We start from the raw sequence: 24,064 nt of genomic DNA, 5'->3' as shown, positions 1-24,064 counted from the left end.
GAAAACCTGGAGGCTCTGGCAACACGGAGCCTGCATCTCAACATGGCAACAATTGGCTGGAGCTGCTAGTGGCTGCCAATTTCAGGCAGGGCATCGTTCCCAAGTTTGTCACCGTCCCCACCTCTTTCTACTGCCTCCCTGCTTCTTGACTCGTTCGTGTTACAGGTCTAGCCGCAAGTGGCACCTGACGTTGTGATCCTGGTCTATATTATTAGTCAGTGGGTGGCGGGTGGCGGGTGGTGGGGACGAGGCTTATGCTGTGTATGGGAGGCTGTGCACGTACCTCTCCCTGGCAGCTAGCAATGACCTTCCCTGCCAGGTGGGGCCCCTGCCCCTGTCTGTGAACCCTCCTGCAGAGGGTGCCTCGATGAGGAGAGTAGGAGCCCCGTAGAGCTAAGTTTGTGACCTTTACTGCCCATAGGCCAAACGGAGTCATGCGCATCTCGCTGTCATGAGAAATTTGACCGGGATGCTGCTTGTCAGTGTGACCGTCGGTGTCCCCGGCACGGGGACTGCTGTGAAGACTATGAGCGCCTGTGTACAGGGGAGGTTCCTTGTGGGATGAAGGGTCTAGGGGGCACGGCAGGCCAGACCATGACCGTATCTAGCCTGCCTGAGGGGCTGCTGGCCAGGGCATCCAGCCGTCCAGAGCAGGGTTCCAGACTGATGGCTGGGCTCAAAGGGCCCAAACAAGGACCCTGACGAGCAGAGCAGGGGTCAGGGCTTTGGCCACAACTCGTCCTGGGTATTCTAGGATGTCTCCAACATGAGACCCCGACTTCAAATAAAGTAGATGTCATTTACCTGGAATATCTGTCTGAACTACCAGGATTAATAATATCTGGAAAATTTAAGTAATTCCAAAAAAAAGCAAAAGGATGAAAATATCATTTTAGCATGTATTACATTACCAATTATCATTTGCAAACGTAAAAAAATGGTAGTGAACTTTCCCAACTTGCATGCCACCAGGAAGACCGCATGGCATCAGTAACTGTCACAATTCATACTCTTCCTATCGCGTGTTGCACGTCTCTGACCCGTCGTTCCCAGGCCAGAGGTTAAATGGGACATGCACCACCCGCAAAAGCCAGTTGTTCTTCTGCTACTCCAACTACACAGTTTTAAATTTGAAAAACTCATTTTGAATAATTCCCTTGTTTGGATGCTTCCAATATTTTAGACTCCCAGATAAATGGTCTTCTGCTTTGTGACATGAAGCCTTGCTAAGTTCACTGTCAAACCATGTGCCCCATGGTAGGTAACCACCAGCAAGACCACTGCATATGGTTGTGCAGGTTGTGCACTGCACAAGGGCCCCTGGTTGAGAAGGTGAGTTGGACCAGAGTTGAATTTGTATCCTTCTCGCTAAGCCATGTGTCTTGGTGAAGAGCCGTGTCTGCTGAGAAAGGAGTACCTTTTCCTAATTTGCCCAAGAGTGGTTTCTGCTGGCCCAGCAATGTGCCCTCAGAGCTGCTTCCACCCAAAGGAACGCTGATTCAATTTACACAAAAAACACCACACATACTAGCAGTTCTGCTCATCAGACCCAGGCAGGAAAACCCAGGCCCAGAGCTCAGTGCCAGAATCAGAGCCAACCCCCCTTCTTTTTTTTTAAAATTAATTTTTATTGGAGTATAGCTGATTTACAATGTTGTGTTAGTTTCTGCTGTACAGTAAAGTGAATCAGTTATACATATACATACATCCAGTCTTTTTTAGATTCTACCCCCCTACAGGTCATTACAGAGTATTGGGTAGAGTTCCCTGTGCTATACAGGAGGTTCTTATTATTGATAGTTATCTATTTTATATATAGTAGTTGTATAGGTCAATCCCAATCTCCCAATTTATCCCTTCTCCCCTTCCCCCTTGGGAACCATAAGTTTGTTTTCTATGTGCCGACCCCTCTTCTGCTGCCCTGTGCCCCACGTGGCAGACACACGGAGGCCTGTGCACCTTGGACAATCAGGCTGGCATTTCAAGATAGAGACGATACTCAGCCTAGCAGCTATTTCATCACTGTCTCTGATGTGCAACTCAGAATCCTTTCCCCACAGAAAAAATATTATAAATGATGGTTGAGACTCTAGATCAGCTCACAAAGGTCTATTTAGCATAAACGGTGGCTGAGTTAAGAACCCTGTGGATTGTCAGCACTTAAAACACAGGCTGGCAGAAAGCAAATGATCAGGAGATGTTTGTTGACTGAATGAATAACCTGCCCCACGGTTCTGATGGTAAGAACACGATACTGTCTGGTGACCGCGCTGACAGACTCTGAAGCACTTTGTAATAGTGTTGGGTTCGGGCGGGGGTGGTGTAGGGGTAGAATTTATTCCACTCTGTGATGAGAGAGGAGCTCAGAGTCCCCAGCAACATTCATTCCCTCCTCTTCCCCCCCAGCCCCACTCCACCCTTCTCTGCCCAGAGCCAAGGTTGCAGTCACTCAGCTTGCAGGCAAGGGAACGGGCCAGCAATAGGAAGGTGCTTTTCTGAATGCGTCTAATTCCCAAATGCAGCCTTTGTGGCCATTGTCAAGTGTAATTGTGAAGAAAGAAGGGAATTTGGTATCTCAGGAAACAGTTCTTATTCCATGAGGCCTGGGAGGAGTTCACCCTTGACTCTGGGAGTCATTACAGGTAAGGGATGTTCCTAAGTGAGGGTCTTGTCCTTTGGAGAGTTCAAACCTATCCATCTATCAATTTACATTAAATAAAAGTCATCCCAACCTCAGAGTTTTCAGCCCGGAAGAGACCACCTCCTGCCCACCACCTCCCCTTTCTACAGATGAGCACACTGGGTACCAGAAGGGTAAACAGTGAGGAAGGTTGTCGCCTGGGGATGTTCTTTCACTTCTGTGAACAGTTTTCAATCCCCCTGTCTTACATTTTCAGATTTTCTCCTCCTTCACCTGGTACTTATTCAATGTACCCTCGCCCCTGTTTCAGATTTTCTTCCACTGCACATGCTTGTCCCCGAAGCTGGGAGGACTGAGAATCAGTGCTAAAGAGGAGGGGCCCTTTGGGGATGTTTGGTGACTTGACTTCTCTGACCTACAGCTGATGAGGACCCCAGAGAGCCAGAGCCATTCCTGGAGCTGGAAGAAGAGACGGAGGGGGCCCCGGCTAGCGGTGAGGCTGCCTCCCCAGAGGGGGCCCGTCGGGATAAAGATGAGGGACATGGGAGGATGACGAGGAGGGGGCGGCCATGTGAGCGGCCACAGGCCCAGGCCGAAGCCAGATGGGACCCCAAATCCAGCACCTGGAGGTGGTGAGAGGGGCTCGCTGGACTCTTGGGGTCTGGGAGGGAGGAAGCCCCAGGGCCTCAGTGACCTGGGGGGTCGGCAGGAAAGAGTCCGAGGCCTGCTGAGAGGGAGAGGGAAGGGGAAGAGATTTTATTTTTAGAGAGGGAAGATTATAAAAACAACAGGCCAGCAAGTAGAGTTCAGCACCAGAAAGGACTTCCTGACTGTGAAGGGTGTGCACCAATTAGGCTTGTTTGTTTTCCTTCCCTGGAGTTCTTTAATAGGAAGCATCAGGAAAGCAAGGCTGGGGGGGCGGGGGGAGGGGTTCATGGAGTGGGCACGGCCTGGCCGCTGCGAGGAGCGACCCCTAGAGGTCAGCCCAGGACACACCTCCCCTCTGTCCTCTCAGACTTGTACGCGGCACCCAACTCCTGCCAGGGCCGCTGCCTGGAAGCCTTCGACAAGCACCACCTATGCCACTGCAACGCCCGCTGCCCAGAGTTTGGAAACTGCTGCGAGGATTTCGAGAGCCTGTGTGGCCATGGTCAGTCTCCTGCTCCCTTTAGCATAGCCCCAGAGGCAGAGGAACTCTCTAGAGCAATAGTTCTCCCGGTGTGGTCCCTGGACCAGCACCATGAGCATCACCTGGGAATTTATTAGAAATGGAGACTCTAGGGCCCACCCCGGACCCATCGAATCAGAAACTCTGGGGGTGGGGCCCACCAATCTGTTTTCACAAGCCCTCCAGACAATTCCGATGCATGCCAAAGTGTGAGAAACTTCCTAGGGGCAGGGGGCAGTGTGGGTATTTCGCAGACATTCTGTGGGCAAGGCCATGTGCCGAGCTCAAGGATCCTTTAGGCCCCTAGGCCCCTGCCCTGCAATCACTAGGGCGCCTGACTGCAGCCCCTCTCCCCCGCTGCTGGCTTCTGGAAGGTGCCCAGGAGGGGATGCACACAGACAGCTGCTTGCCCCCTGGCCTCCCTCGGGCTCCGAAATATCCCTCCCCCAATTCCTCCCAGAGGGCTTCTCCCACATCAGCGATGCCATAACCAAGGAGGAACTGCAGAGCACCTCTGAGAAGATCTATAGGGCAGACACCAACAAAGCCCAGAAGGCAGACATTGTTCTCAATAGCCAAAACTGCATCTCGCCCTCGGAGACCAGCGACCAAGTAGACCGCTGCCCAGAGCCGTGAGTTCCCTTCGAGCCTCTTCCTGCAGTCTCTCCCCCAGCTTTGCTCTCTTTGGTGCCTCAGCTCTTTTCTCCTCAAGGCAGGCAGGACCAAAGGGAGAGGGAAAAAACAGGTCTCCAGAGACAGATAAAGCCATCTGAGGACATGTGGGGATCCACTGGGGAGGGTTTCTGGGATTGGCTGGGCTGAGAATACAACTGACCTTCCAAGAGATGAAGTGGCAGAAAAGAGGGACCTCATGTTTTGTCCCCAAGAGTATGTGAGTTCCCCACTCTGCCTCTGAACCCAACCCTCTCAGGCCTGCCCCTGCATCTGGAAGTTCTGGAGGGGTTTCTGCTCCGCGTGCAGGCCTCTCACTGGGCCTTCCTCTACCTCCCCCAGGCTCTTCACGTATGTCAATGAGAAGCTCTTCTCCAAGCCGACCTACGCCGCCTTCATCAACCTCCTCGACAACTACCAGCGGGCCACGGGCCACGGGGAGCACTTCACAGCCCAGCAGCTGGCTGAGCAGGACACCTTCCTCAGAGAGGCCATGAAGACGGCCGTCATGAAGGAACTCTACGGCTTCCTCCACCAGCAGAGTGAGTGAGGCCGTGAGGCCTCCCCCAGGCCGCGAGAGAGAGGGAGGCCCTGCTGAGGACGCGTTGTGCCCACAGCGGGCCAGGCACCCCTGGGGGCTCCACGGTGGGCAGGTTAAGAGAGCAGGTGGGGACTAGGTGGAGGCCAGGGTACCTCTGGGAGGGGACAGAGAGGAGCCCAGATGAGGCCACAGACCCAAGCAGGAGCTGAAACATCCTCTGTCCGGCTTCGAAGTCAACCCATCTTTTGACCTAACCTTAGCCGCCTGGTTTACGCCCCACTTGCTGCTTCAGTCTCTGGGTTCTCCGCAGGCCGTCATCCCGCTCCCCCCCACCCCCCAGGGCACTCCTCTGCCACCTGAGTTGATCCCAGACTCAGCACCACTTTGCAGGCACGTAGGGTCCCTGCCCCTGCTCGCTCATTGGGCATTAAGTCCAGGAAGGAGGCCGGCCCATTCCACAGTTTTGCTGGGGAAACAGCAACAGAAAATCAACAAAGGTTCAGAGGGGCACGTTACACCGGGAAGGGTTCTGGTTGGAGAGACTCCAGATACAGATACATGTGAATCAGACCAAAAAAGGTTTGGGCCGCAGGACTTCTTGGCATGCGGTGTGTTTATTAGTGTCCTCCAGATTCCTTTCCTGAACTCCGGGCAGCTGGGCCTTGCCTGGGGGTGGTTCCGTCCCGGTCATCCCTTGCTGGCCGTGGGATCACCTCTGCTCGGAGCCGTTGCATTCCATCCTCCGGTGGCCCCGTTAAGAGTTAGTAACACTGTTTTTAGGTAAAGCCGGTGACACACAAGCAAGCCCTGTGAAGAGGGCGCGATCCTGCACCGCCCCCTGGTGTTCTCTTTGTAGTAAACACAGGAGAGGATCTTGGAGGTGGAGACTGAGCCCTACCTAGTCCAGGCTGTTCCACTACCCACCCGGTCTTCATCTCTCTCCCTGTCCAAATCCCACTTATCTTTAAAGTTCTAGCTCACATGCCACCTCATTTTTGAAGCTGCACTTGCTGCAGCTCACAGCTGGCTTTCAGAGTCTCTTCAGAGGTCAAGGGTTTGGAGTGTGTCCTAAAATAGCCTTGGGCCACAGAGACTTGGTTTCACTTGCTGATGACGCATGTGATCCCGGGCCGTTTGACCCTCAGACCCCATCTGAACCTTGTCTCTGCAATGGGGTCTTGGGGGATTCATGCATGTAAAGCACTCAGTGGAAAGCCTGGCACCGGTAAGTTGTAGCCATTCAGATTGTGAAGGTGTTCTCTGTTATATCGTGTGTTCTTAGTCTTGTTTTCCAACTGTGTGGTTTTTTAAAAATATTTATTTATTGTATTTTATTTTTATTTTTGGCTGCGTGGGGTCTTAGTTGCGGCACGCGGGCCCTTCGTTGAGGTGCGCGGGCTTCTCTCTAGTTGTGGCGTGTGGGCTCAGTAGTTGCGGTGCGTGGGCTCTCTAGTTGTGGCATGCAGGCTCAGTAGTTGCCCCTTGTCATGTGGGATCTTGGTTCCCTGACCGGGGATCGAACCCCCCATCCCCTGCATTGGAAGGCAGATTCTTAACCACTGGACCACCATGGAAGTCCCCCAACTGTGTTTTAAATCCTTGAAAGGAGGGAACATGCCTGGTATCTCTTTTGTGTCCTCTACACACAATTCTGGGCAGTGAACCGTTGACAGTTGATAGCTCCCTAATTCAGATCCCCAGCCCTGACATTCCCCTGCCTGTCTAACTGGCATCTACTCAGAACTTAGTGTAAAGGGAACTCATGGTTCCCACCTCTTCCTCCAGACCTGCTCCTTCCTCATCTTCCCCATCTCATAAATGACCCCATAATTCATCCAGTTGCTCAGGCCCAAAGCCCAGAGGTTATATTTGATTCTTCTCTTTACCTCACCACTCCCCACCTCCATCTCCTCCACCAGGAACGCCTGGTACCAACCTGACGTGAAGAATCAACGTGAGGACTGAAAGCACTCAAACAGTGCCAGGCACACAGAACACACTCAGTAAATCTGAACTATTTTTGTTATTATTAAGGTTTGACTGAGCTCCAGCCTTCTTTGCATGGGCCCTCAGCTCTTTAAACACCAAACTCAAGGTGTCCTGGAGCCTTTGCACTTGCTGTTCCTTCTACGTGGAAGGCTCTTTCCCCCAGGTCTTTGCACGGCTGCCTCCTTACCCTTCAGGTCTCTGATCAGTGCTACCTTCTGAGAGAGGCCTTTCTAGAAAAGCTCCTACCCGAACCCCACCTCCAGGCATCATGGAATAATCTGCTTTATTTTCTTCACAGCACTTATCTGAAATCATACTGTTTATTGTTTATTTGTTTATTATCTGTCTCCTCCACTGGAATATAAACTATAAAGACAGGAATCTTGTCCTTGTGATTCCCTGATGAATCCTCAGCCTTTAGATCTGGGCCTGGCACAAAACAGGTGCCCCATAGAATCTATGGCATAGATAACTGCTGAGCGAACAACTGACTACATTTGTTGGCTGAACCCACCTGTCTCTTGTCACGCTGGAGCAGGTGGCCCTTCCTTGCTTTCCAGGACCTGGCCCTGCCTTCCCCTCTCCTCAGTCCTCTGTGTTCCTCTCCCCAGACCGCTACAGCACAGAACAGGAGTTCGTCAACGACTTGAAAAACATGTGGTTTGGGCTGTATGCAAGAGGCAAAGAAGAGAGGGACTCAGGTGGCTTTGAACATGTCTTCTCAGGTGGGATTACTCTGCTTGGGAAGAAAGAGTTGGAGGGATGAAGAGAGATGCTTCCCTCAGGCGCAGGGCAGCACCAGCACTGATGAATCAGCAGTCAAGCCAGCTCGCAGGGCAGGGCACGTCTACTCCCCGGCCAAGAGGGAGGGGACTGAGGGGCCATTTTGGAGGACCAGTTTCTTCTGGAGTATCGGAGGGAGAAAGAAGCCCAGATACCGGGGGCTCCCTAGGTGCACACGTAAGAAGGGAGATGTGTTTGAGGCCTGTCTACCTCTCAGTGGTCCTCTGCTTCCAGGCCTCGGTCAGTTGCTTCCTAAGGAGGCCATGATCTTTTTCTGCACTGCCCCACCCCGTAAAGCTCCCACCCAGTCTGGCTTGCTCCTAGGGAAATGGCTAGAGAAGTATCTCAGATTGGCCCTGGGTCAGCAGGGAGAAGGAACTCTCCCAAGGGCTTCAGCTGAAATGGGAGTTGTGTGTGTGTGGGGGGGTGGGGGGGTGGGGGGGTGGGTGGAGCTTTCTGAGGTGAGAGTTAGGGACGTGAGGGACTCCGGGAAGTTGGGTTGGACATTCTAGGAATCAGAGACTGGAGAAGGGGTACAGCCTTGGCACGGGAGTGGGGAAAGAGGTCGGAGGGGAGGCCCAGATCACCCACCTAGATCTGTTTATTACAGGTGAAGTCAAAAAAGGCAAGGTCACTGGCTTCCATAACTGGATCCAATTCTACATGCAGGAGAAGGAGGGCCTCGTGGACTACTACAGTCACATCTGTGACGGGCATGTGAGTACTGAGTGCTGACCCCGTGGGCTGGAAAAGCCTGGTCAGTACCCAGACGTCCCGTCCTCATTCTGAATTCCAAACAGGCAGACTTGTCTCCCACCCTGACCCTCTTGGCAGCCTAACGGGGATCGTGAATAGGACTTCCCTATTTGCTGGAAAGAGGGTTTAGCCAGCCAGGACGCTTCCAAACAGTGAAGGCTCCCGAGCTGCAGGGGGCAGGTGGCAGAGGGCATCCTCTCTGGATGGGAGAGTGTGGGCAGGGGAGAATCCTTAGAGGGGAAAACCAAAGTCCTGAATTTCCTTAGAATGTGGTGTCAGCTGAAGTTTCAGTCTGGCTAGTCTGAGTTAAACTTCTTACATTTTTATAAAAAAAAGAAACCTTTGCTGCCCTGATCCTGGAAATAATTTGGCGGCAATAAACTGTCCTTCTCTTCCGCATGTGAGGGCCACAGGGAACGGTTATGTCCCTGCTCCCCTGGCATCGGGCACGTGGGTGCCGACTGTGGCCTTCCTGGGAGATGCGAGCTGGCGGCTCCGGAGAGAGGGTTTGAGCAGGACTCAGACATCCTAGCAGGGCAGACTGCACCCTCTGTCGATTTAAAGAATCCAGTCTCCCCAGAAAGCTCACACAGGCCCCCACGGGCCCTCGACAAATCCTAGCCAACCCTCTGTGCGACTCTGCACTGTGGCACTCACCAGACCCCCTTTGCCGCCCTTCTCTCCGCAGTGGGATTCTCACCCCCACGTGCTGGCCTTGCAGTTCAGCTGGGACGGCTACTACAAGGAAGTGAGTTCAACTTTCATCGGCAGCAGCCCCGAGTTTGAGTTTGCACTTTACTCCCTGTGCTTCATCGTCAGGCCAGGCAAAGTGTAAGTCCTGGTGGCTCAGGGGGGCTTGGACAAATCACTGTTCTGGGCCTCGGTTTTCTGTCTTGGAACGTGAAGCTGTTGATCGGATCAGTCGTGTCGCTGCCAACCTTCATCCCAGCGGCAGAACCACATCCCCTCCCTCCTCCAAGTGCAATCGCACGCAGGAGCTTAATACACAGAACAGCTAGAAATGGAGCTGCCCTGGGGCTGCAAGCCTCTCTATTTGGCCCCTGAGGCTGTTTGGGGGAACCCTGGAGCCCCAGAGGGTACAGTTAGAAACCACTGGCCCTCATCTTCTCTAACATTTGAGGACTCTGGGTCCAACCACTTCTGAAACCCTAAGCAGACATTTCATTTCTGGGGGTTTCAGCTCTGGAATTGGATTTGAGAATATTCCTGTAGGAAAGATGAGGAGCAGTATTCTCTAAGAAGACAGAAAATAAGACAGATTTTGAAAGGGCCCTCTTGCATGTGGGGAGCCAGAGGCAGAGGCTGAAGCAAGCTGTGGCAGCTCCCTCAGAGGCTAAGACAGGGTGGAACCCTTCTGCGTGGGCTGAACTCGATCCTTCCAGCTTGGGGATGGAGGTGGAGTGAAGCAGGTCCCTATGATTTGCTGATCTTTCCCCACAGGTGCCAGTTAAGCCTGGGTGGACATCCCTTGGCCATCCAGACCTATACCTGGGACAAGTCAACCTACGGAAATGGCAAGAAGTACATCGCCACAGCCTACGTGGTGTCTTCTACCCAATAGAGCTTCGAGCTAGAAAGGGGCATGAGGGCAGTGAGAGCTCTAGTCGGACTGAGATTCTATTTGCTCTGCGCTGGAGGGGGAGGGAATGGAGGAGACTGGGAGGGACTCCCCAATCCAGAAACGACCATATGAGAAAGAGAGAAAAGATACAAATTAGAGAAACAGTCAAATCTTTGTCCTCCAGTATTTTGGAAACAGAAAGTGGGGACCCTCAATAGCTCTTTGCCCTGCTGGGAGGTGGAACCGTGAATAAGTCCTTGAGGTCTCCAGGCCTCATGTTTCCTTTTAATGCAAAGGGAAGGGGTTTGCCCCATTTCTTCTTTTGGGGGTTGGTGAGAAGGCAAACCTGATGACATTCTTACGGTGAAGATGTTTTCAATTGTTCTTAGGAAGAATGGCTGATAGAAATTCAAGGTTACCCTAATGGCTGTTATTGTACACAGCTCTGCAAACTGTAATCACCCCCATACTGGGGCCTCAAAGAAATCAGGCTATGGAGATCAAGGGTGGGTATTTGGTCTTTTCTAGGGTTAGAGCCTCTCAGAACAGGGTCTGCGAGAGGGTAACGGCTGATGCAGTGAGTAGGCTGGAGCGGCAGTGGACTCCTCCAGGCCTGATTTTTTTGTAGTCAGCTAGGTAACTGCAACAAGAAACTTCCTAATTGTGGATATTTAGTGCAATTACAGAGCTGTATTTTGATTCCAAATAGTTTGTAAAAGAGTTCCCCTCATAGGAGGAAGATTTTGCATCAGAAGAAGAAAGGAACCTATAGCTTGGTGTCACTAACATAATTATTTTAAGTCTAATTCAGCAGCCATAATTTGCATAAGCTCTTAGGATGGAAGACAGGGAGACTGGGGCTCCCTATTCCAACTCAATTATGCCTTTCTCCCCTAATCACATTGGGAACCAGATGCTGTCCCACAGGGCAAGGCTTGAACTATGCTTTAGAGTCTTGAGTCTCAAGTCATTTAAGAAAGCTTGGAATGTGTCTCTTCTTTGCATATGGCCCCCCCACAACTGTCTGTCTCCCAGCCTTTTCCGTGGAGCAGAGCTGGGAGTGATGCTTCTGGCTTTAGTGGCTCTTTGGGATGACCTGGAGGATGTGGTATCTTGGTAAAGTTCCTGACTCACCTAGTCTCTCTAGCTGAGATGGGTGGAGAACTCACCTGGTGGACTTGTAACGTGAAGGGTGGAAGGAGAGCCCTTCCCGCTTCTGGTTCCACATATAAGGAACCTGGAAGTCACCATTCCATCCTAACAAGTAAAAACTGAACAGGGTGAAAAACCAACAATTCTTCTTGGATCTGTAAGACAGGGGAGAACACAGGCAAACTGCTGCCCTCAAGACTGGAAAGACAGGTGAATGTAGGAAGACACAGAAACCAGTGCTGGGGTAGAAAAACCTGAACTGTAATTGATAATTGCTGGAGGTTCAGTACAGTTGACTCTGAGAGTTAAAAACTCCAGGGGGCCCAGTCACAGGGTGCCTGCACAATGTTGTGAAATTTACCTCCGGGAGCCCTCAGCCTTCCAGCACAGGTGTGAGAAAAGAAACCATTCTGAAATACTCCAGAGCATTCTGTCCTTCTTAACAAAGTCTGCCCTGAGGGGAAGCTAGTTAGCCAGAGCCTAAGCTGCTGGGGTATCGTCAGAGCCTAACTGACAGGAAGGGAGAGACCCAACTCTGGCCTTCCACGTAGGAGAAGAGAATTACCCAACTCCAGTCCCCTTCTAGCCATCCTCTCCACACAAGCGGGGAGAAACACTTGTGAAGTTCACAGTACAGAGGCGTAGGCTGCCTGAAGGACAGACCTACAGAGGACTACAGAATGCTTTCCCTCCCCTCACACCTCACCACCCCATTATTAAAGGCCTATTTACAGCACTTTCTTTTACTGGTACATTGTGTCTGGCTATCAAGAAAAAACTGTTACCCCAAAACGGGGTTCCCCTTTTGGTGGGTGTCGAGCCAAAAGACAACCAAGCCAAAGATTGGAAGGAAGAAGGATTTATCACTTGCAGCCAGTCAGGAGAATACTGGGGATCTTTCCCAAAGCAGTGTCACCCCAAACAGCAAAACTGGGGAAGCGTTAAGCTAAGCGTCCGTGCATATTCACGGAGGGGCTTGGGCTGTGTGACAGAGTCCGAGCCTTAGCTGACTGAAGTCATGAGGGTCAGAAAAGGTCAACAACATCGTCCCTCAGTTTCCAGCTGATCTGGTGGTTGAGTTCTTCAGGCTAATCTTTACCACTGAAACAGAACCGGGAGTTTTTACCACTGATCTTTGCTATCTTTTTTTTTTTTTTCCTGATCTTTGCTATTGTTACTTCTCTTGCCTGATAACAGTCCTTTGTTTCTGCATTCTTTTGTTCCCTTAAGGTCATTAAATACTCAGACCTGTTCAAGGGCAAGCACGGTGGCCAGGCTTAGATTACAGAATGGCTTAGGCCCCAAGTGGCTTCTCTTCTGTCAAGAAAGCCATGCCTGGTTCTCTTTCTCTGGGGACTCCCTACCCTATCTGCTTGCATACCGAAAGGCAAAAAACACAATTTGAAGAGATAGAGCAAATAATCAGAACCAGACATGGCAGGAATGTTGTAATGATCATACTAGGGATTTAAAACAACTATGATTCATATGCTAAGGGCTTTAAGGGATAAAGTAGATGGCATGCAAGAACAGATGGGCAATGTAAGCAAAGAGATGGATGTTCTAAGAAACAATTATTGGGCTGCACCCCGCAGGCCTGCAAGCCCTGTACTTGCCCAGCCTGAAGGCTGAGGAAAGAGCCCAGAGCCAAGGACAGAGACATCAATGGCTTAGTGGATAGGGGGATCTTACATGTCTGAAGCAAGGTCCTGGAGCAACACCCCGCTCTGTGCAGCAGGTGGCAGGCAGCAGTATTCACTACCATGGGGGTGGGTGGGTAGAGGAGAGGGAGGTTACCGGTGATAGAGGGAATTGACCTCAGCATGCCCCTCGCTGCCCCTCTATGGTGGCAACACTAGTATGATGGGGAAACTATCATAGTGGAGACATTGTGATCTAAAGGTTAGAACAATCACTAGCTGGGACCTGGGGCAAGTAGCAGGCATTTACCGATTAGGCTCTATGATTAAGAGGGAAGGTCAGTTATGTGAGTAGCGTGTAGGCAAGGCAGGGACTGGTTGAACAGGGATGTACAGAGAGCAAGAGAACAGTCATCTTGGGTGGCCTGATCATACAACAATCAAAAAGAAATGTTAGAGATAAAAAACACTGTAATAGAGATGAAGAATACCTTTGATGGGCTTATTAGTACACTGGACTGCTGAGGAAAGATTCTCTGTACTTGAGGATAGTTCGATAGAATCCTGAAAAACCAAAAGGCAAAGAGAACAAAGACTAAGAAAAACAGAACATTCCAAGTACTGAGGGACAACAACAAAAGGTGTAACATATACATAATGGGAATACCAGGAGAAGAAGGGGCAAAAGGAACAGAAGAGATATACTTAAGAAAAACATTTTTTTTTTCTCGAAGGATATTTATTTATTTATTTATTTATGGCTGCGTTGGGTCTTCGTTGCTGCGCGCGGGATTTCTCTAGTTGCGTTAAGCAGGGGCTACTCTCTGTCACGGTGCGCGGGCTTCTCGTTGCAGTGGCCTCTCTTGTTGCGGAGCATGGGCTCTAGGCATGCGGGCTTCAGTAGTCGTGGCGCACAGGCTTACTTGCTCTGCAGCATGTGGGATCTTCCCAGACCAGGGCTTGAACCTGTGTTCCCTACATTGGCAGGCGGATTCCTTTTTTTTAAAATTAATTAATTAATTAATTAATTTTGGCTGCATTGGGTTTTCATTGCTGGGCACGGGCTTTCTCTAGTTGTGGCGAGTGGGGGCCACTCTTTGTTGCGGTACACAGGCTTCTCATTGTGGTGGCTTCACTTGTTGCAGAGCACAGGCTCTAGGTGCGCGGGCTTCAGTAGCTGTGGCACATGGGCTCAGTAGTTGTGGCATGCGGGCCCTAGAGTGCAGGCTCAGTAGTTGTGACGCATGGGCTTAGTTGCTTCGTGGCATGTGGGATCTTCCTGGACCAGGGCTTGAACCCATGTCCCTGCATTGGCAGTCGGATTCTTAACCACTGTGCCACTTGTGCTCTAGAGCCCACATGCCAAAACTACTAAGCCCGTGTGCTGCAAGTGCTGAAGCCTGCATGCCTAAAGCCTGTGCTCCACAACAAGAGAAGCCACCACAATGAGAAGCCTGTGCACTGCAATGAAGAGTAGCCCCTGTTCACCGCAACTAGAGAAAGCCCACGTGCAGCAACGAAGACCCAACGCAGCCAAAAAAAAAAAAAAAAAAAGACAGACATTGTCAGGGTGAATCAAAAAACAAGACCCAACTACACATTGTCTACAAGAAACCCACTTTAAATATAAAGACATGTACAGATTAAAAGGAAATGGATAGAGAAAAATATACCATGCTAATACTAATCAAAAGAAAGCAGGAGTAGCTATGTGAATTTCTGACACAGCCGACTGCAGAGCAAGCAAAGTTACCACAGATAAAGAAGGGCATTGCGTAACGATAAAGGAGTCAGTTCTCCAAGAAGACATAACAATTCTAAACTGTATACACCTAACAACAGAGCATCAACTACATGAGGCAAAACCTGATAAAACTGAAAGGAGAAATAGATGAATCTATTATCATAGTTGGATATTTCAATATCCTTCTCTCAAAAGTGGACAGATCCGGCAGTAAAAAATCAGTAAGGACATAGTTGAACTCGACACCATTGATCAACTGAATATAATTGACATCTATAGATTACTTCATCCAACAACACAGCATACACATTTTTCTCAAGTTCATACAGATCATCCACCAAGACAGACCACATTCTGGGCCATAAAACACACCTTAACAAATTTAAAAGAATAGAAACCATACAATGTCTGCTTTCAGACCACAATTAGCAAACTGAATCCAAAACAATATAAAAAGAATTATACACCACCGACCAAGTGGGACTGATTCTAGGTCTGCAAGGCTGGTTAAACATTCAAAAATCAATTAATGTAATCCAGTACATCAACAGTCTAAAAAAGAAAAATCACATGATCACATCAGTAGATGTAGAAAAAGCCTATGACAAAATTCAACACCCATGCATGATAAAAACTCTCAGTAAATTAGGAATAGATGGGAAATTTCTCAACTTGATAAAGACTATCTACAAAATAACCTAGAGCTAACATCACACTTAATAGTGAGAAACTCAAAGGTTCCTGCTAAGATCAGGTACAACGCAAAGATGATCCCTTTCACAATTCTTTTTCAACATTGTACCCCAAGTCCTTGCTAATACCGTAACACAAGAAAAGGAAATAAAAGATATACCGATTGGGAAGGAAGACATAAAACTGTCTTTATTCACAAATAACATGATCATCTATGTAGAAAATCTGAAAGAATCAATGAAAAAACTCCTGGAACTAACAAGCAATTATAGTAAGATTGCAAGATACAAGGTTAATATACTGAAGTCAATTGCTTTTCTATATACCACAATGAACAAGTAGAATTTGACATTAAAAACATAATACCATTTATATTAGCCCCTCAAAAATGAAATACTTATGTATAAATCTAAAAAAAATATACACAAGATCTATATGAGGAAAACTACAAAACCCTGATGAACAAAGTCTAAGAATAATGAAATAAATCGAAAGATATTTCATGTTCATGGATTGGAAGACTCAATACTGAAGGTGTCATTTCTTCCCAACTTGATCTACATATTCAGTGAAATCCCAATCAAAATTCCAGCAAGTTATTTTGTGGATATCAACACGCTAATTCTAAAGTGTATATGGCATGGCAAAAGACTTAGAAGAGTCAATAAAATATGGAAGAAGAATAAAGGAGGACTATATTACCCAACTTTAAGACTTACTATAAAGCTATGTAATCAAGACAGTGTGGTGTTGGTGAAAGAACAGACAAGTAGAACAATGGAATAGAATAGAGAGCCCAGAAATAGACACCCCTAAATATAGTCAACAATCTTTGACAAAGGAGCCAAGGCAGTACAACGGAGTTAAGGTAATCTTTTCAATTTTTCAATCCTTTCAACCTGTCAATGATGTTAGACCAACTGGACATTCACATGCAAAAAAATCTAAACACAGACCTTATATCCTTCACTAAAATTAACTTAAAATGGATCATAGACCTAAATGGAAAACACAAAACTATAAAACTCCTAGAAGATAACATAAGAAAAAAACCTACATGACTTGGGGTCTGGTAATGCCTTTTTATATATTTTTTATTTTTTAAAATATTTATTTATTTTTTGGCTGTGTTGGGTCTTCGTTGCTGCGCGTGGGCTTTCTCTAGCTGCGGCGAGCGGGGGCTACTCTTTGTTGCGGTGCACGGGCTTCTCACTGTGGTGGCTTCTCTTGTTATGGAGCACGGGCTTTAGGCATGCAGGCTTCAGCACTTGCAGCACACGGGCTTAGTAGTTTTGGCATGTGGGCTCTAGAGCACAAGGGCTTCTGCAGTTGTGGCGCGTGGGCTCAGTAGTTGTGGCTCACAGGCTCTAGAGTGCAGGCTCTGCAGTTGTGGCACACAGGCTTAGCTGCTCCGTGACCTGTGGGATCTTCCCAGACCAGGGATCAAACCTGTGTCCCCTGCATTGGCAGGTGGATTCTTAACCACTGTGCCACCAGGGAAGTCCCTGGTAATGCTTTTTTAGGTACAACATCAAAGGCAAAATCTGTGAAAGAAAAAATTGATAACCTATACTTCATTAACACTAAAAACTTCTGCTAGAATAAAAACCATATGATCATCTCAGTAGATGCAGAGAAAGCTTTTGATAAAATTCAATATCCATTTATGATCAAAACTCTCCAGAAAGTGGGCATAGAGGGAACGTATCTCAACATAATAAAGGCCATCTATGACAAACCCACAGCTAACATCATACTCAGTGGTGAAAAACTAAAAGCATTCCCTCTAAGATCAGGAACAAGTCAAGGATGCCCACTCTCGCCATTTTTATTTAACGTAGTTTTGGAAGTCCTAGCCACAGCAATCAGAGAAGAAAAAGAAATAAAAGGAATCCAAATTGGGAGGGAAGAAGTAAAACTGTCACTGTCTGCAGATGACATGATACTATATTTAGAAAATCCTAAAGATGCCACCAGAAAACTACTAGAGCTCATCAATGAATTCGGTAAAGTTGCAGGTTATAAAATTATAACACAGAAATCTCTTGCATTTCTATACACTAACACAACTATCAGAAAGAGAAATTAAGGAAACAATCCCATTTACCATCACATCAAAAAGAATAAAATACCTAGGAATAAACCAACCTTAGGAGGCAAAAGACTTGTACGCTGAAAACTATAGGACACTGATGAAAGACACTGAAGATGACACAAACAGATGGAAAGATATGCCGTGTTCTTGGATTGGAAGAATCACTACTGTTAAAATGGCCATACTACCCAAGGCAATCTACAGATACAATGAAATACCTATCAAATTACCAATGGCAATTTTCACAGAACTGGAACAAAAAATTTTAAAATTTGTATGGAAACACAAAAGATCCCAAATAGACAAAACAATCTGGAGAAAAAAGAATCGAGCTAGAGGAAACATGCTTCCTGACTTCATACTATACTACAAGGTATAGTAATCAAAACAGTATGGTACTCAGGACTTCCCTGGCAGTCCAGAGGTTAAGACTCCATGCTTCCATTGCACAGGGCATGGGTTTGATCCCTGGTCAGGAAACTAAGATCCTGCATGCTGTGTGGTGCAGCCAAAAAAAAAAAAAAAATACACACAAAAAACCCCAGTATGGCACTGGTACAAAAACAGACACATAGATCAATGGCAAAGGATAGAAAGCCCAGAAATAAACGCATGCACTTATGGTCAATTAATCTATGACAAAGGAGGCAAGAATATACAATGGAGAAAGGACAGTCTCTTCAATAAGTGGTGCTGGGAAAACTGGACAGCTACGTGTAAAAGAATGAAATTAGAACATTCTCTAACAGCATATACAAAAATAAACTCAAAATGGATTAAAGACCTAAATGTAAGACCGGATACTATAAAACTCCTAGAGGAAAACATAGGCAGAACACTCTTTGACATAAATTGCAGGAATAGTTTTTGGATCCATCTCCTAGAGTAATGGAAACAAACGCAAAAATAAACAAATGGGACCTAATTAAACTTAAAAGCTTTTGCACAGCAAAGGAAACCATAAACAAAACAAAAAGACAACACACAGAATGGGAGAAAATACTTGCAAATGATGCAACCAACGAGGGATTAATTTCCAAAATATACAAACAGCATATACAGCTCAATATAAAACAAACAAACAAACAACAGAATCAGAAAATGTGCAGAAGACCTAAACAGACAGTAGGGAACCCTCCTACACTGTTGGTGGCAATGCAAATTGGTGTAGCCACTATGGAAAACGGTACAGAGGTTCCTTAAATAACTAAAAACAGAGTTACCATATGATCCATCAATCCTACTCCTGGGCATATATCCGGAAAAGACGAAAACTCTAATTTGAAAAGATGCACCCCAATGTTCACAGCAGCACTATTTATAATAGCCAAGCCATGGAAGCAACCTAAATGTCCATCAACAGATGAATGGGTAAAGAAGATGTGATACACACACACACACAATGGAATATCACTTAGCCATAAAAAGGAACGAAATAATGCCATTTGCAACATGGATGGACCTAGAGATTATCATAGTAAGTGAAGTAAGTCAGACAGAGAAAGACAAATATCATATGATATCACTTAAATGTGAAATCTAAAAAAATGATACAAATGAACGTACTTACAAAACAGAAATAGACTCACAGACATAGAAAACAACTTATGGTTACCAAAGGGCAAAGAGTGGGGAGGGATAAATTAGGAGTTTGGGTTTAACAGATACACACTACTATATACAAAACAGATAACCAAGAACCTATTGTATAGCACAGGGAACTACTGGGTTGGCCAAAGAGTCCGTTTGGTTTTTTTCTGTACGATGGCGCTAGTAGTGCTTGTCTTTAACTTCATTCGAAACAATTTTGTTAGATTATATTGTGACAGCATATCAGCATGCATTAAAAAAAAACTTATCAAAATTGGTGAATTTTTGTGTAGCCATTTTAATACTGAAGTTGGAAGAAAAAAAGCAACATTTTCAGCATATTATGCTTTATTATTTCAAGAAAGGTAAAAACACAACTGAAATGCAAAAAAGATTTGTGCAGTGTATGGAGAAGGTGCTGTGACTGATCGAATGTGTTGAAAGAAGTTTGCAAAGTTTCATGCTGGAGATTTCTCGCTGTATGGGGCTCCACCGTTGGGTAGACCAGTTGATGTTGATAGCGATCAAATTGAGACATTAATTGAGAACAATCAACGTGGCTATACCACATGGGAGATAGTCGACATACTCAAAATACCCAAATCAAGCGTTGAAAATCATTTGCACCAGCTTGGTTATATTCATAGCTTTGATGTTTGGGTTCCACGTAAGTTAAGCGGAAAAAAACCTTCGTGACCATATTTCCGCATGCGATTCTCAACTTAAACATAACAAAAACGTTCCATTTCTAAAACAAATTGTGATGGGAGATGAAAAGTGGATACTGTACAATAACGTGTAATGGAAGAGATCGTGGGGCAAGTGAAATGAACCACCACCAACCACACCAAAGGCCAATCTTCATCCAAAGAAGGTGATGCTGATGCTGTGTATATGGTGGGATTGGAAGGGAGTCCTCTATTATGAGCTCCTTCCAGAAAAACCAAACGATTAATTCCAACAAGTACTGCTCCCAATTATATATATATAACTGAATCACTTTGTTGGACACCTGAAACATTGTAAATCAACTATACTTCAATTAAAAATAAAATTCTGCTCTGGGAAAGACAATATCAAGGGAATTAGCAGACAAGCCACAAATGGGGAGAAAATATTTGCAAAAATATTTGATAAAGACTGTTCTCCAAAATACAAAAAGAATGCTTGAAACTACAAAAAGTAAACAACCAATTAAAGAATGGGACCTTAACAGACATCAACCATCAATAGACCAAAGAAGATATACCAATGGCAAATAAGCATATGAAAAGATGCTCCACCGCATATGTCATCAGCGAAGTGCAAATTAAAACAAGACACCATTACACACCTGTTAGAATGGCCAAAATCTGCAACACTGACAACAGCAAATGCTGGTGAGGATATGGAGCAACAGAATCTCTCAGACATCGATGGTGGAAATGCAAACCGGTACAGCCACTCTGGAAGACAGTTTGATTTTGTAACAAAACTAAGCATATTCTTACCATATGATCCAGCAATTGCACTCCTTCATAATTACACTCCTTCATAATTACACTCCCAAAGGAACTGAAAACTTCTGTCCACACAAAACTCTGCAAATGGATGTTTTTAGTGTTTCATTCATAATGGCTCAAACTTGGAAGCAACCAAGGTGTCCTTCGGCAGGTGCATGGATAAACTGTGGTACATCCAACAATGGAATATAATTCAGAGCTAAAAAGAAATGGGCTATCAAGCCATGTAAAGACATGGAGGAATCTGAAGCTCATATTACTAAGTCAAAAAAGCCAAACTGAGAAGACTCCATACTGTATAATTTCAACTATTTGACATTGTGGAAAGGGCAAATCTATGGAGACAGTAAAAATAATCAATGGCTGCTGGGGGTGAGCGTGGAGGGGGAGAGATGAATATGCAGAGCACAGAGGATTTTTAGGGCAGTGGAAATACTCTGTTTGGTATCATAATGATAGATATATAGCCATCAGTCATTTGTCCAAACCCACTGTACAACACCAAGAGTGAACCCTTAGTTAAATTATGGATTCTGGGTGACTATGATGTGTCAATGTAGGTTCATACTTGGTAAAAAATGTACCATTCTGGCAAGTGATGTTGATAAAGGGGGAAGGCTATGTATATCTTGGGGTAGGGGGTGTATGGGAAATCTCTGTACCCTTATCCTAATTTTATTGTAAACCCAAACTGTTCTCAAAAAATAAAGTCTTTAAAAAAAAAAAAAAAGAATGGAAGGAGCCTTGCACATAGACTCTGAGGGGATACATGGAGACTGGTGGTCCCTAGCCTTGATAACCAGCCCCCTTGACCACGTACACAGGGAACATAAGGACGCCTCTGGATGCAGCTTCTGTGGTTGCAGAGGTTGACCAAACTGAGGGAGGAGGAGTGCCAGAGAGATACAAGGAGACTTCTCACCTGTAAACAGATTATTTAGGCCACAGATGCTAGGAAAATGCCAGGTATGGAGGAGTGCCTCAGGTAAGTTACAGAGTGCAGATTTAAGAAACAGGGCCTACTCTTACCCTTCCTCAAGGGAGGTCACAGTCAAATGAGCAAGACAGGGGGTAGTAGAACAGGCCGTCACAGGTGCCAGCTCTGAAGTCAGACTGCCCAGGTACCTCACCAGGCTCTGTCATTTGCTGGCTGTATGGGCAAATTTCTTAATTATTCAGGTCAGTGTCTTCATCAGCAAAATGGGGATAATATTACCATTGTTGTGAGATAAGGAATGTAAAATAACATGCTTATTTCTTATAATAATTCTTACTTGTCTTCCTTATTATACAGATTTCATTTTGCATTAGGAGAGGCAGTTTACCTTCCCTGCTATCACCCTTAACCTTTATCTCCTGGTGCCCAGTACCTGTGCTCCTTAGAGACGTCTTCAGAGGTCTTCCAGATAGTCAAGTGGGAGACAGGGAGAGATGTAGGAGAGAGTTATTAAATCCCCGGGTCTGGACCTTAGCGTTACAGGAGGGAGAGACAGGAAATAACATTTGTTGAGCTCCAACCATGTCCCAAGCTGCGCTAAGTAGGCCGTCTACATACATTTTCTTATTCCAGTAGGTATTTTTATCTTCTCCATTTTAATTTTAATTTACATTAAGCCTCAGTGTACAGATTACATTCAGATTACATTTTCAGTAAGCGGAAGAATCAGCATTTCAGAATTCAACCGTTTTCCTCAGGTCATAATGAGCCTGGATTTCTAGCAGTATCGACTCATTCATTCACTATTCTTTTGACAAATACTTATTAAGGCCTTTAAGATAGAGGTTACTGGTTGCCCCTCAGTATCTGCTCCTTTCTTCTCCTTCCTTATTTATTGAATTCTTGTTTTTAAATGAGCACATGACTGCCAAGAGTAAAAAACCCTCAACCTCCCTTGCAGAGGGAAGGCTGCCATTACAGGCATAGCTTTTTGTAGGACAGTGGGAGCTTCAGGATTAGGTGATGGTGGCCATCAAGACCATCTGACTAACTCCTCTCACTTTGATTTTGTATTCACCAAGCAACAACTGATTATTATGTGGAGAGAGAGAGAGAGAGAGAGAGAGAGAGAGAGAGAGAGAAAGATGTGGAGGGTCTATGAGGTTTTACTAGAGCAGCCAGCTGGCCCCCTTCTCTCTCATCTCAGTTGACTCTGCCAGAATTAATTTTTAAAGACAGAGTTGCTTTGGGACTTCTCTGGTGGTCCAGTGGTTAAGACTCTGCACTTCCACTGCAGGGGGCACAGGTTCCACCCCCAGTCGGGGAACTACGATCCAGCAGGCCCTGCGGTGTGGCCAAAAAAAAACCCAAAACAAAACCCATAAAAACCCCAACAGAGTTGCTTTAGTTAAGAACATCTATAAATCAATATGTTTTAAAATTATTTATTATTAGATTAATTTTAAAACACACACAAAAAACCCCTTAAAAGTCAGTTTTCTGTCCGCCAACACAAAAAGCAAAAGAATCATTCCCTTAGTAAATATTTTGGTGACAGTTAATGATTTGACTACTATGAGTTTAAAATACAAAGATACCAAATAATTATACAGTGGGAAAGATGTGCTGATGACTTTGTAAGGAAGGTCCCCAGGGTGGTTTTTCACTGATCCTTACCTGGATTAGTGGGTCCCAGCCTCAACTGCACGGCTATATCTTGTGCTTTTTAAAAAATCAGGATGCCCAGGCTGTGCTGATTAAATCACAATCTCTGGGGAGAGGTCCTAGAAATCAGTATTTTTTCCCCACACTCCCAAGGTGATTCCAAAGTTCAGCCAAGCTTGAGAGCCACTAATCTGAATTTTTGGTCTAATGTTTAAGATCATAGAGCTATTTCAAATGGAAAGGTTTGTTTGTTTCTGTTTGTTTTTGTGGGCTTTTAAAATTACTTTTGTTTTACAGTTTTAGAGTTGCTATGAAAAATGAGAGAAAGTTCACTCATACAGGAAGCAGAAGCACAAAATATTAAAAGCTTCATATTCTTTTTCCTTTGTGGCCAGGGAATTCTAAAGACAGACCTTAATACTGACACACATCCAAGAAAGACTCAGAGATAGATACATTTAGAAAAGGAAAGAGTTTACTTGCAAAGGTTCAAGGTAGGCAGACTGAAAAACTGGTTTGCCGAATACAAGAACTTAAAGAAAAAAAAAACTACTACAAAAATTGCTAGAGTTACTAGTTTACATAGCCTGTTTACGGTAGACAAACAGTAACTTTCTCACATGATTATCATACAAAGGTTGTAAAATACCATTACACGCAGCAAGGCAAATATTAAAATTGAGGGGAATCCAAGGAACTATTCAAGGCGTTATTATTTGGGGAATCAGAACAAGTCTGGATGACCCTGCAGTTTTTGGATTACCTAGTGTGAAGTTTGGTCATACCGGAAGCAGGCAAAGCAGCAGATTTTGCTTTAACACACCTGTCAACGCTCTAGGCTGGTTCTACCCCGAAGAGGGTATAGTGTATCTGACCTTCTGCGCACGCTCCGTCCCGGCTCCAGGGGGCGGGGC

The 24,064-nt window shown here is 46.1% G+C and overlaps 1 protein-coding gene and 1 long non-coding RNA gene across 20 annotated transcripts in view; one reads left to right on the top strand and one right to left on the bottom strand.

The window, feature by feature from the left end:
- The window catches only part of ENDOU (endonuclease, poly(U) specific), a 16,341-nt gene extending 4,321 nt beyond the window's left edge, over positions 1-12,020 (top strand). Inside the window, exons 2-10 of one of the 7 annotated variants that reach the window (XM_082349455.1) lie at positions 422-544; positions 3,063-3,134; positions 3,657-3,791; positions 4,270-4,441; positions 4,824-5,023; positions 7,623-7,736; positions 8,405-8,511; positions 9,239-9,298; positions 10,012-12,020. In XM_082349455.1, coding sequence (XP_082205581.1) covers positions 422-544; positions 3,063-3,134; positions 3,657-3,791; positions 4,270-4,441; positions 4,824-5,023; positions 7,623-7,736; positions 8,405-8,511; positions 9,239-9,298; positions 10,012-10,350 — 1,322 coding nt within the window. In that variant the 3' untranslated portion in view covers positions 10,351-12,020. Of the gene's footprint in view, positions 1-421; positions 545-588; positions 2,241-3,062; positions 3,135-3,656; positions 3,792-4,269; positions 4,442-4,823; positions 5,024-7,622; positions 7,737-8,404; positions 8,512-9,238; positions 9,382-10,011 lie in introns of those variants that run through there. The other 6 variants (XM_082349457.1, XM_082349458.1, XM_082349456.1 and 3 more) reach the window with 6 other exon arrangements.
- Positions 10,411-24,064, bottom strand: LOC309608862. Of its 13 annotated transcripts, XR_014233122.1 has the most exons (5): positions 23,914-24,004; positions 21,919-21,947; positions 20,380-20,491; positions 13,416-13,488; positions 10,411-12,385 (listed from the first exon to the last, which is right to left on the bottom strand). It is a non-coding gene; the product is annotated as an uncharacterized lncRNA (long non-coding RNA). The 13 variants fall into 13 exon arrangements; XR_014233118.1 differs by lacking the exon at positions 10,411-12,385 and having other exon boundaries at positions 13,053-16,905; positions 20,380-21,698; positions 21,919-22,015; positions 23,914-24,064; XR_014233119.1 differs by lacking the exon at positions 10,411-12,385 and having other exon boundaries at positions 13,053-13,919; positions 20,380-21,698; positions 21,919-22,015; positions 23,914-24,063.

Source organism: Balaenoptera borealis, assembly GCF_965194805.1.
Source record: "Balaenoptera borealis genome assembly, chromosome: 13".
NCBI classification, from domain to species: domain Eukaryota; kingdom Metazoa; phylum Chordata; class Mammalia; order Artiodactyla; family Balaenopteridae; genus Balaenoptera; species Balaenoptera borealis.
The sequence above is the reverse complement of the archived record's forward strand: the minus strand, read 5'-3'. Positions and strand labels throughout refer to the sequence as shown.